The sequence below is a fragment of the Mastomys coucha genome, unplaced genomic scaffold (assembly GCF_008632895.1).
Source record: "Mastomys coucha isolate ucsf_1 unplaced genomic scaffold, UCSF_Mcou_1 pScaffold13, whole genome shotgun sequence".
Lineage (NCBI taxonomy): Eukaryota > Metazoa > Chordata > Mammalia > Rodentia > Muridae > Mastomys > Mastomys coucha.
Window position 1 is genome coordinate 45757493 of NW_022196895.1, and position 12829 is coordinate 45770321.

At 40.6% G+C, this 12829-nt stretch overlaps 1 protein-coding gene and 1 long non-coding RNA gene across 8 annotated transcripts in view; one reads left to right on the forward strand and one right to left on the reverse strand.

The window, feature by feature from the left end:
- LOC116087148 overlaps positions 1–4079 on the reverse strand; it is a 9173-nt gene extending 5094 nt beyond the window's left edge. The window contains exon 1 of one of the 2 annotated variants that reach the window (XR_004117266.1): positions 3737–4079. This is a non-coding gene — a long non-coding RNA (uncharacterized LOC116087148). The remainder of the gene's footprint in view (positions 1–3736) is intronic. The other variant, XR_004117267.1, reaches the window with a different exon arrangement.
- Positions 4065–12829, forward strand: part of Dmxl1 (Dmx like 1) — a 149269-nt gene continuing 140504 nt past the window's right edge. For 3 of the 6 annotated variants that reach the window (XM_031365655.1, XM_031365657.1, XM_031365656.1), the window contains exon 1: positions 4067–4660. In XM_031365655.1, the coding sequence (XP_031221515.1) occupies positions 4574–4660 (87 nt within the window). In that variant the 5' untranslated portion in view covers positions 4067–4573. Of the gene's footprint in view, positions 4661–9568; positions 9605–12829 lie in introns of those variants that run through there. The other 3 variants (XM_031365659.1, XM_031365654.1, XM_031365660.1) reach the window with 3 other exon arrangements.

Below are 12829 nucleotides of genomic sequence, written 5' to 3' on the forward strand. Positions count from 1 at the left end.
GTGTGTGTGTGTGTGTGTGTGTGTGTGTGTTCCTGGAGTTTGAACCTGGAACCTACTTTACCAGCAAGCTACATCCTAGCTGTTATTAAGATGATGTCTTGCTGAGTTGTCCAGGCTGGCCTCAAAGTCACTCTATGGGCCAGACTAGCACTGAACTTATGATCCTCCTGCCTCAGACCTCTGAGCAGTTGTGGTTAAGGGCCTGCACCATCAGTCCTGGCTAAATTTCATAAATATCTATGTATCATGAAATATTATTCTCTTATTGATTTTTCAGCTATTTAAAAACTATAAAAATCATTCTTAGGTCAAGGACTCTATAAAATAGATGCAGAATGCATTTGTCCCATGGGCCACAGACTTAGCCCAATGCCTCACTCTAGTTAGGAAATATTAGCGCCTAAAAATTTAAAACATCTTTTCCAAGGTCACCTGAGGCTAGTGGCAGGGATAAAATGAACACTTGTGCCCTCTTCAGTGTTCTTTGGCCACTTTCCACAATTTGCCCCTCAGCTTACAATTCTAAGTGTAGTTTGGTCGGAATGTTGGTGCCAAAGATCATATGAGATAAGCCTTCATAGGTGATTTATGTAGTAAAGCTTTTTGTTTGAATCTTTTCCCCAAGAAATGTGAGGTCATAGCTAAAGGACTTTTTTTTCAATGATGTAAATAAAATTAAAAAAAATAGCATTAAATGGTTTGAGTCATTCTGTAATTCAGAAAGCTTGTTTTGTGGGTGATTTAATATTAAAGAAAAAGCTTTATGTAAATGAAAATTAAGTGTTAATTAAGGAAAAAAATGGTTATTAGATTGGCAGCCCTCAGAACCAGAAAAGGTTCAGAGAACCCTCCTCCAGCAGCAATGTTGGCAGAAAATAGAAATCAGTTGCTTATCCTTGGCTTGGCTGGCTACAGGTCAGGATTTGCCTTATTTGAACAAGGTATTATCAGTTGGTGGCCTGTGATCAGCTAAATCTCACATGCTTGTGAAGCTCTCAAACTCTTGTAGTCCTTAGCAAAATAGACGATCCTGTGGGTAGACTTTCAGTTTATTTGTGTATCGTTACGATATTTGTAGGGAACTGTGGTAGGAAGACATCTTCAGGTCACATTTAATTTAACTGAGATGAGCTTGTACTTCAGAATGCCGGTGCACTTTTTAGCCATCCACTCCTATACGCTTTACTTTATTCTTCTTGGAGACTGGTTCTGGCTATGTAGCCTTAACTTGAATTCCTGATCCTTCTGCCTCAACCTGCCAACCTCAGGGTTACAGATGTGTGCCACCTTACCTGGTTAAATCTGTGTAAACTTTTGAATACTATTGGGAGGAGCTCAGAACTTCTATGGGAGCCTCAAATATCACTGAGAAATTTGATTAAGATGGAAAACGTCTGGATAACCTAAGAAGAAATACATCAAGTTCGATTTATTTAAAAATAATAACAACACAGAACATTTATTGGCTGCTTTGTATGTGCCGCAGATTGTTCTCATTTAAATCTCATGGCAATTCTGTAAAAAACAAACAAACAAAAACCCACTGTCCATTCTATAGCTAAAAAAGCAAAAAGAGATTAAATGATCTAAGAGAGTAGTCAGGGCGGCTGTCAACTCAGGCAGTCTGCCGCAAGCACTGCACACATGATTAGAGAACTTAAACAAAAACCAACAGAAGCACAGAGCTGACTAAATGTCAAAACAAAGCAAAATGCTGCTGATAATCAAATTAAGCATCCGATTTTTATGGATGAGGAAATGAATCTTCAGAGTCGATAAACATATCCAAAGTCATAGATCTAGTTACTATGTCAATCAGGTCTTTGTGTCCAGTTTCATAACTACCAACTCAGTTAGTTTCTACTTCTTGTATCACCTTGAATGTGCCTCAGAACAAAAACTAGGCACAAGAGAATGAGTAAAGACGATAAACATGGGCCAGCCACAGAACTGACGCACGATCCACACAAGTACGTAAACCAGTTCAAATTTCGGGCTAGCGCCTGTAAAAGCACGCTAGCCTGCACAAGGGCCCGACTTCATCTTCATGCACACTTCTCTCCCACAGCTAAGAGTAGCTTTAAATAAAAGTTGAAGTGATAATTAGAAAACAAATTCAAGCATGCTTGGTGGATGTATTCGTTACTTTCCTCATTGCTGGAACAAAACACGTGGCAAAAGTAAGGTAAAGAGGGAAGGTTTGGTGGATTTTTGTCTCACTCTTTGAGGGGGAGCCTGTGGTCGACTGCAGGTAGGCAGGATGGGAGAAGCATCAGGTGGGTGGGTCTAGAGACAGAGATAACTTTTGCTGCTCCTCCCACCTTCTTCGGCATATTTAGTCTGGACCCACAGCGTGGTTCTGTCTACATCTCTAATAGGTTTTCCTTCCTCAGTGAAATGCCTCAGGAAATGCCCTCACTGATAGACCCAGAGATAAGTCTCCCAGATGCTTCCTAGGGACTGCAATGTAGCTCAGTAGTGGAGGGCTTGCTTAGCAAGTGGGAGACCACAGTCAACTCAAGATAAAGCCAACTTAGACTTCACAAACTTCAACAAAATATGTTACTTTTTTTTTTTTTGTCTTCTTCTTTTGAAAAGGAGTCTCATGTAGCCAAGGCACTCCTGAATCTCTTGACTCTTCCTTCCAAGTGCTGGAACTACACATATGTTGCTCCATGCCTGGCCTAGTGTCCACTTACGAAAATTCTGGAATTTTGAACCCACTTTCATCTTTCTATTTTAAAAGGGGAGATGGGTTTTAGAATCTTGTTTTTATTTTTTGTTTGAGTTTTGTTTTTCGAGATAAGGTTTCTCTGTGTAGCCCTGACTGTCTTGGAACTCACTCTGTACGCCAGGCTGGCCTAGAACTCAGAGATCCACCTGCTTCTGCCTCTGGAGTGTTGGGATTAAAGGCATGTGCCAGGCCTCGGGTATTTTTTAACTACAAAACAAAAGTAAATGTATAATTGCAAATGTCTTAGGAAAAGGAGATAAATGGTTACTAGTATTTGTCACCAAAATATTAGCTTTAAGTTTCTTGATTTATTTAGTTTTGAGAACGGTTCCCTTTCTGTAGACCATGCTGCTCTACTAAGACTCGCACTTAAGCCTATATTAAAATATTTTTTATTAAGCCCCACCTGCGCTTCATAAACTGGATAGTCCTGAAATTCTTTTCTGCACCCAAGCTCCAAATTCCGGTTTGGCTTGAATTGAAGTTTCTAATCTAGTCAAGCTCCTTAGGAGCCTGAGGGTGTCAGCGCCGAGCTGTGTCTCTGACCCTTCTCACCTCTGACAATACTACTGCAACAAAGTCCATAGTCATATTCATCTGTTTGAAACTTTGTTGAACACTTTGCACTAAGCTTGTGCCCGATATGTGAGACAGACAGGACTAGGACCGCCTGTCCCTAGGAGGGGAAGCCATTGGAGCAAAAAAAAATTTTTTTTTGTTAATGCCAATACGAAGGTAGTGTCAAAACATAATGAGAATTGGATCTCGCCACTGGTGCCTGACAATTCATTTTGAGATTCTTGGGTTCTTTTTCCAACACAAAGTAGGACGGGTGGGTCATTATTATCAGCACTATTTTAAAATCTATGGAGTTTATATTAAAAATACAGCATTAATATTACTAAAGAGCCTAAAACTTTCTAAGTTATCTTATTTAGTGAGTTGGAAATGCGCAGAGAAAACCGCGACAAGGCTAAAAGAGGTTCCTTTGATCACTCTTACAGATTTCCTCCGGGTACCGGTGGGGGGACCGGTGCATCTTGGGACTTGTAGTCGTCCTAGGAATAAGCGCCCTGCAACTCCTCTCTGTTGAACTTTCCGTCCTAACCGTTCGGTCGATCCCTTACCCAAAGCACAGCGTGGTTACTTTTAGGTAACTCACGGTTCGCACTGTTTACGCTAGGCTCAAACCGAGCCTGGGCTCCTCCAAACGCCTCAAAGAGATTGGCTTTCCTTCCGGAAGGGGCGGAGCTCTGGGTAGGTTCGCGTCTCGGGATTGGCTAACTCTCGACTAGAAAAAAGGCGTTGCTGCTGCGCGTACCGCTGGCCATTCTGGAGCCGTGGAAGAAACTCTCGCGATACTTTGGCGCAAGCTCCGGAGCCGCGTAGGGAGCGGGCGAGCGAGCGGCGGCAGCTGCCGAGGGCAGCGAGACCACGGCTGGGCTGGGGCTAGTCTGGCGAGGGAGGGCCGGCGCGTGCTGCTGCGCCTCTCGGGCCGTGCTTCCTGCTGACCCGGCTCGGGAGGAGCGTCTGGACAGCTCGGTCCCCGAGGGCCGCGCCCGGCACGGATCGGGGAGCGGACGCCCGGTTTTACCTGGGCTGTGGTTGGACAGGTGCAGCGCAGCGCGGCGTCCCTGCACTCGCTCCCCGGCCCGCCCCCTTCGGGCCTCGGTCGTCCGGCTCGGGATGAGCCGCGGGCCCCGACCGAGCGTCTGCGGCTTCGGGCGCCCGGCACCGCCGCGGAGGAGCGGCCGCCGCCCCTAGGGGAAGGCGCAGGGAGGCGGCTGAGCACGGGCATGAGCCGGCTGCGGCGTCGGCTGCGGGACTAGGGACGCCGCCATGAACCTGCACCAGGTGCTGACCGGCGCGGTGAACCCGGGCGACCACTGCTTCGCGGTGGGCAGCGTCGGCGAGCAGCGCTTCACGGTGAGGGCGGGAGAGGCCGCACAGCCTCCGCTCCGCTTAGCGCGTTTTGGGGGCTTTAAAAAAGAAATAAAACAAATGTTCGACTGACTCCTTCGGGCCAGAGTAGTACCTCCAAAATGTTAGGAGAATCACGAATTGGGGGTTCGGGGGATGGGTATTGATTTTCCCGCTGCCTGGGCCTGGAATGTCGAATTAATTTAGATTCAGTAGTTCGGATTTGCTTTTTTTTTTTCTTTTTTCAGGTCAAGGATCTAAGTCTTTGTAGTTAAAATAGTGGGTGTCTTAAAGCAGTTACTGATTATTACGCTAGTTTAAATGACACGGTAATGAAAAAAAAGTGCCTTTCTATTTATTTTCCTTAAAAGTTCACCGATGGATAACTTTGCCAAGAAAATAATTCCCATTCCTTCCTAACATCCTTTGAGTGACATAGGCAACAGCCCCGTAATCCTTGAAAAGTTTTGTTTGAGGGTGTTCGAGGTAATTCCTGAGGGCTTCACCATTGTATCTTCAGCCTATCTCCTGTTTGCTAAGGGCAGGTTAAGATTTAGCCAGTGTGACTTGCTTTTCTTTCCTATTCCATTTCCAGCTGTTGAGAACAAAGGTAGTCTCACATTTCTGCCTTTATGGGTTTAATGACACTTTTCCATCTTAGTTTAGCTTTTCTAATAATTTTAAGTCACAAGCAGGGAGTGGACTTCGGCCTCTAGTCTGAACATTTTCATAGTGCTGATGAGCTTAGCTACAACTTTTTTTTTTTTTTCCGAGACAGGGTTTCTCTGTGTAGCCCTGGCTGTCCTGGAACTCACTCTGTAGACCAGGCTGGTCTCGCATTCAAAAATTCGCCCGCCTCTGCCTCCCAAGTGCTGGGATTAAAGGCGTGCGTGCGCCACCGCCGCCTGGTTAGCTACAACTTTTTTTTATTAAATGTAAATTTTAATTTTGTACAAGAAAAACCCCAAACAGCTTAACATGTCCCAGACTTAGAGATCTTAATTTCTGTGTGTGTATGTGTGTGTGTGTGGAAGAGAGAGACTTGAGATTTGTTAGAATAATACTCAGCATTTAGAGTGCTTTAGGCATTTAATGCTTAAACTGTACTTTTAGAGTTATGCTAGCCTGTGACTTCCCAGTGGAGTGGCACATGACGCTAGCAGTTGTCAAGATTCTAATTCTTGATGTTTGCCTAGTCTAAGTTTCTCAGGGGAAGTGATGGGAGGAGCTCCGTCTTAGCATTTGTCGCCCCACAGCTGGACATTGCTATCTGCCCTTAAGGAAGGAAGCATACCCAGTGAAGCTTCATTGGATGTTTCTCTGGAGAGATTCTAGGATAATGATGGATTGTCATTTTCTGCCATCCCCTAAGCCTAATGAGAGCTTTCTCCAAGGCAAATGCTAAGAACTTTTTAAAAAGGCCTTCTGAGTGTACATAAGGCAGTGTGGGTACTTCAAAGCATGTGTAAACGGCTCATTTATACATCTACATGCATTAGTCTATAAAACTTTGGCAAATTGCTATCATGCTAATTTTCAGGAACTAAGGATTAAATAGTAACCATATACTAGCCTGTAACTTGTTGCCCACTTCTGTTTTTAGTCAGTTTTTCCTAAAGTAAGCTGTGATGACCTTCCTCTAGATAAGCATATAAACAAATAAGTTACACACACTAGGTACCTAAACTCATATAACTACATTAGTTTGGTATAAAGATCCCAGTTCCCTTTAATTTTGGCGACAGTTTAAAGATTACAGCCATGCTTTGTTCCTTCTGCAGCCAGCTGGAGTTCCATTTCAGCAAGTTTCTTGCCCTTACTTTCCTGAATAAATGGGTGCAGCTTATATTTCTTTGTTTTGAAATTGTCCACTTTTTCCTTCATGTTTATGAACAGTCTGTTGTTTCTTCCTTAGGTTTGTTTTTAACCTCTTTTGTGTGAGTGTCAGTGAAGGCATTCATTCTAGTCAAGCATTTCACCAAGCTCTACCCTCCCCTAGCTTTTGAATTTTTCTTTTTAGCAAAGCAAAATTAATGATACATAATGTACAAAGAATAAAAATCTTTATGTTGCAGCTATACTTGAAGTATGGACTTGAGATTTTGCAGCCTCCCCTTGAAGGATTCTTTCATCCTTTGTGATCCTTCATGATTTCTCTGAAGATGAGCCTGTGTTTGCAGTTCTTCCCTTTACACATTTGCAAATAGTGCAATACTTGTGTTGAGGCTTTCAGAGAACAACTCTGGTTCCTGTTTAAAGTTTTGACAGACTTCAAATTGATTTTGAATGACAATTTTCATGTTTTAAAATGCACAATTACTAACATAGGTTAGTGTATCAAAACATAAAACATTTTTTTTCCCCTATTACATCAAGTGCCATCACACTAGTTTGGATTTGCCCTTAGAAAGCTTCTAGTGGGCAATGACCATGTGACTCCTGCTTCTGGAATGCATTTATTTCATTATTAAGCAGTCTTGCCTTGTTGAGTCTCCTCAGTGGCTTCCTTGTGAGTACCTAGACAGTTAGTTACTGGGGTAGTAGTGATACTTAGTAGTTGACTCATAACCTGCTTTGGTTTCAAGCATGGTTCTTTATAATTAGGTTGCTTTGTTGTTTGCTTGCTTTTGTTTTTATTTACTTTTAAAAATTGTGCTTTTATTTTTGTCCTAAGGATCAAGCCAATGGGCCTTGCTTGCACATGCTTACCTGCCATGGAAGCTTTCTATTACTGAACTCTATCCTCAACACTGTTTTCACTTTTTCTTTTGAAGCAGGGCCTTGCCACATTGCCCAGGACTACTGACACATGCACACACACACACCCCATCCTATTTGCTGACTAGCTGGGGCCACAGGTCATTAGTTGTTTTTTTGTTTTTTGAGCAAGTTCTCTTCTAACTTCTAATTTTTTAAAATCATCTTTTAATGGAACTCTGATGTTTGTTATATGAAATGTCAACTCTTAATTAAATTAAGGTTATAATTCATTGTTTCTAATTCATGTTACTTTGTATTATAAAGTACTTTATAAATAGTGGTTGATTATTGCAGTGCAGTTAATAATTGCTTTAATAATTTAGATTTGAATCTCGATATTTTTACTAAAAGTTCTTGAAATTTTAGTTCAAAATAGTTCATTTGTTACACATTTTATCATCAACATAAAGTGAGGAATTAGAGGAGACACTGGGTGTCTTAGTCAGGGTTTCTATTCCTGCACAAACATCATGACCAAGAAGCAAGTTGGGGAGAAAAGGGTTTATTCAGCTTACTTCCACATTGCTGTTTATCACCAGAGGAAGTCAGGACTGGAACTCAAGCAGGAGCTGATGCAGAGGCCATGGAGGGATATTACTTACTGGCTTGCTTCCCTGGCTTGCTCAGCTTGCTTTCATAGAACCCAAGACTACCAGCCCTGGGATGGCACCACCCACAAGGGGCCCTCCACCCTTGATCACTTATTGAGAAAATGCCCCACAGCTGGATTTCATGGAGGCACTTCCTCAACTGAAGCTCCTTTCTCTGTGATAACTCAGCCTGTGTCAAGTTGACACACAAAACCAACCAGTACAATTGACCCCTTGTCAACTTGACACACAAACACATCACTATTAAGCCTAACTTTCTTATTCATCCCCAAGATCTACATAACTTTAAAAGTCCCACAGTATTTACATAATAATGTTCAATCCCTTTAAAATATCCAATATCTTTGAAAATTCAAAGTCTCTTAACTGTGGGCTCCACTAAAATGCCTTCTTACTTCAAGAGGGAAAAATTTCATGGCACAGTCACAATCAAAAGTAAAATCAAACTTCAACTGTCCAATGTCCTAGATCCACTCAGGATCTTCTAGGCTCCTCCAAGGGCTTGAGTCACCTCTCCAGCTCTGCCCTTTGTAGCACACACCTTGTCTTCTAGACTCCAGATGCTTGTATTCCACTGCTGCTGCTGTTCTTGGTGGTCATCTCATGGTACTGGCATCTCCAGAACACTGCTGTCTTCCCCTGTAACTAGGCTTCACCAATAGCCTCTCATAGGCTCTCCTCATGGTGCCAAGCCTCAATACTTTTGCATGATCCCTTCAGTCCTGGGCCATCAACTGCAACTGAGGTTGCACTCTCACCAGTGGCTTTCCAAAGCCTCTCACAGTGCTGAGTCTCAACTGCTCCTCATGATTCTTTAATGCCTTCAAAACCAGTACCACCTGGGTGACTCTTACACATTACCAAGTCCTGCTGCAGCAGGAGGTACAACCTTGGCTATCTCTGGTACACCCTTGGCTTATCTCTGGTACACAGCCTCTTTGTGCTCTCAGAAAACACTTCCCAGAAGATGTCACCTCAATGATGCTGGTCTCTTTTTATGTTTTTTTTTTTTGTTGTTGTTGTTGGGTTTTTTTTTGTTTTTGTTTTTTTTTTTTTTTGGCTTTTCAAGACAGGGTTTCTCTGTGTAGTCCTGGCTGTCCTGGAACTCACTCTGTAGACCAGGCTGGCCTCAAACTCAGAAATCCACCTGCCTCTGCCTCCCAAGTGCTGGGACTAAAGGTGTGCACCACCACTGCCCGGTGATGCTGGTCTCTTTTTAATCACCACTAATTTCCTAGCTCCAGCTAAGCAGCATCAGTAGTCCCAGTAATGCAAAGTTTTTGCTTTAGTAGTTCTGGTATCTTGTTAATCACAGCTGATTCTTCAACCCCAGCTAACAGAATCTTCACAATCAAAATAGCAACGGCCCTGATAATCTTTAATCTTTAATCTTCCCTCTGAAATTTCACAAGCCAGGCCTCCATCTTCTGCACTGTTCTCAACATTATGTTCCAAGCTCCTATACAACATTCCACAGAACACTTAACACCGAATGGATCTTCTAGCCTAAAGTTCCAAAGTTCTTCCACAGTCCTCCCCCAAAACATGGTCAGGTTGTCACAGGAATACCCCACTCCTGGTACGTAGTACATTGGGTACATTGAACCAAAACTTGGTTACAGTCATGCTTCTCTCATTCTTTTTGTGATATTGTGTAAGTGTTCTAATCTTGACCTATTAATAGCTTTTGTTTCTTGGAGGGAGAAAATGTTCAGTTTACAAAACAGTGATTTAAAAAGAGACACCATTAATTAGAATCTAGATGTACTAATATTTTCTGTAGAATGCTAACATAAAATAAAATAATAGTTATTCTTTTGTTATTCATCTATACATAGTGCTGACAATGTGTTTTAAAAGAAATTTGAAGAAGTTAAAGTTTTTAAAATTTTGTTTCATTTTACCTATGTATATATGTGGCACATGTATGGCAGTCTAAGGACAATTTGTGGGCGATTGTTCTCTTTGTCCACTGATTATTGAATTCAGAGTTCTGGGGATTGAACTTAGGTCATGAGGTTTGGAAGTGAGTACCTTTACTCTCTGAGCTATCTTGCTGATTCAAAGGAGGTTAATTTTTAAGAGACAGAAAGATTGTGCTAATATTTAGGATTTTCTTACTCTATGGAGGGAAAGCAAATATTTTATAGTTTCAGGCTTGCTTTAATAGCAGACAAACACAGTGCTCATAGCAAAGGGGATCTAGATTATAAATTGAAACTGCAACTATGGTTGTATGGAGGGTTTGGTTGGGAGACTGAATAAATGTTTTCTTCCCCAACTTTCTGTGATAGTAAATCATTCTTTGTTTTATTTTAGAGATGCTTTATCAATGGCAGTATGATTGCTGTATTGGGAAGATAGACACGTTTTATGAATGGTGTGTGTGTTTGTGTAGGGTTATATTAGCGTTTGTGGGTGGGAGGTTATAAAGGGGAAAGTTTGCTTTATACCTATCTGAAGGAAGAGAAAACTGTTAGTGGTACCTATAATGCCATTATAAATAAGTGGGACTTTGTTTTAAAGTTTTGTTTTATTTTTTATCAGTTACTGTGATTTTTTTTAGGAATAAGTACACTTAATAAAAATTATTAAAATAATACTAATTGTCAATATTATTTTTAAAAAAGAGATATTGATTACAACATAGTCGTTTAACGAGAACATACTCTAAGAAAGAAATTTTGGGGGGCATTTACCTGTTAAGGATGATTAAAGTAAAAAGTTCATGAAAACAAACTTCAAGCATTTTAGAGAAACCAGTTTCAAAATTAGAAGAGTGATTTTTACAACCTTGGGTATATTTTTGAAATTTAGAATATTCCAGATTACTTGTCAGACTTTGAAGGTTTGAATGTTTTTGTGATTGAAGCTTCCTAGTGCACAGGACTTAGTTCTTCCTGTGCCTTGCATCCTGTGTTCTCTCAGAGTTAGTAACTTAATGTTACCTGTGCCTATTGGGAAGGCTTTCAGCTGAGGACCTTCATTGGTTAGGAACAGAGTATTTGGGGGTTGGTTTGTTTGTTTCCTTTTTGAGAGAGGACTTTGCTATACAGCATAGGCTGACCTCTAACCTCAGCTACCCAAGTGCTGGGATTATTATATATACCATTTTCCTGGCTTCATTGTAATATACAAATATTTTGTGACACTGTATTTGATTATCCAACACAGTGTTAGAATAGACCTTATATAAATGTATATACTCAAAAAAAAAAAAAAATGAAGAACAAGCCAGGCGGTGCTGGTGCACTTTAACCAAAGCACTGGGAGGTAGAGACTGGTGGATTACTGAGTTCTAGGCCAGCTTGGTCCACAGAGTGAGTTACACAGTTATATAGAGAACCTCTGACTTAGAAAACAGAAAAAAACAACAAAACAAAATAAAAGTCTTAAAAAGTACAAAACAAAAAACGATCTCCAAATTAAAGCATAGCATTGTTTCTACTTTCCACAAATATTGGGAAATATAGCAGCAACAGAATTAATGTGCTTTTTCTTTGAGAAATGACATAGACTTATTTTGATCCTAGAACTTAAAGTAGATGTATATGTGCTTGAGTGAGATTAATACTAGAGAATGAAACCAGGGCTTCTTACATGCAAGGGCATGCACTACCTCTGATTACTCTCTCCTCTTACACTACCTAGCAGTTGACTTGTGATTGTGGAATTCATACCACCTTTGTGCTAAAGAATGTGAAAACCAGACCTTCAACCTTGTCCTTATTATTTAGCATGGTTATTTTTAGATATCTACATCTTATAATTTAGGTAATTTGACATGAGTTAATTTAAGAATACTACTTGTTGGCAACTTTTTTTTTTAACTTTCTTGAACCTTCTTGTTTTCTTGAGTCTAACCAAATCCAATACACTTCATCTTTTCTTTGTTCCTGTTTGTTCCTCTGGTCTTGGTTGGCTCTTGAACATTCCTAGATAGTATAAATAAAACTGGAAAATGCAGTCATACTTGCCAACTTTATATGGGACCGAAAAGCTTCCCGGGAATCTGCCCACCCATTTGTTTATTTGTTTTATCTCAGGTTCTGAAACCTCCCAACTCCACATTCTGTTACTCATATAAACATCCACCTGGAGTTTTTATTTTATTTTATTTTATTTTTATCTCTATACAATGAATGATGTACTCTGTCCTAAGTGTCCCTAGCTAAATTCTTTCTCTGTGTTCCTGATTTTATCTTTTCAAGTTCTGTGTGGAACCTTGGTCTTTTATTATCTACCTCTTTTTCTTGGAATTTGTAAGACATGCTTAAAACTTTCACCTTAAAATAACAGTATTTTCTGGTAGACCATAATCACACCAGAGTAAACATGTTTTCTCTTGTGTTGCTTTTTCTTTGCATTTGTCAGGTCACTGTTCTCTTGTTTTCCTTAGATTGGAATAACTCATTTTTTTCTCCTTTTCCTCCTCCTCTTTTCTTCTTTCTTTTACTCATTCTTAGTGTTCTTTGTAAGTGTTCTTTTAGGGTGATAATTCTACCTTGGTCTTTCATTCTGTATACACTTCCTGAGTATCTTACCTGCAGTGGTAAGTAACCTGACTTACAGTTCCATACTGATAAATTTAAATGATCCTTGGTCTTTTTCTCTTAAAGGTTTCACAAATATCATTGTTTAGACTCAGTTTCCCCATTGGTACATCTTACAACCTTTCCTCCCCACCTTGTTTGGTTTGTTTCCCTATGTCATTGTTTTTTGAAAATAGTCTGAAGTTCTGTCTGTCTGTCTGTCTGTCTGTCTTTCTCTTTTTTCTTTTTCTTTTTCTTTTTTTTTTTTTTTT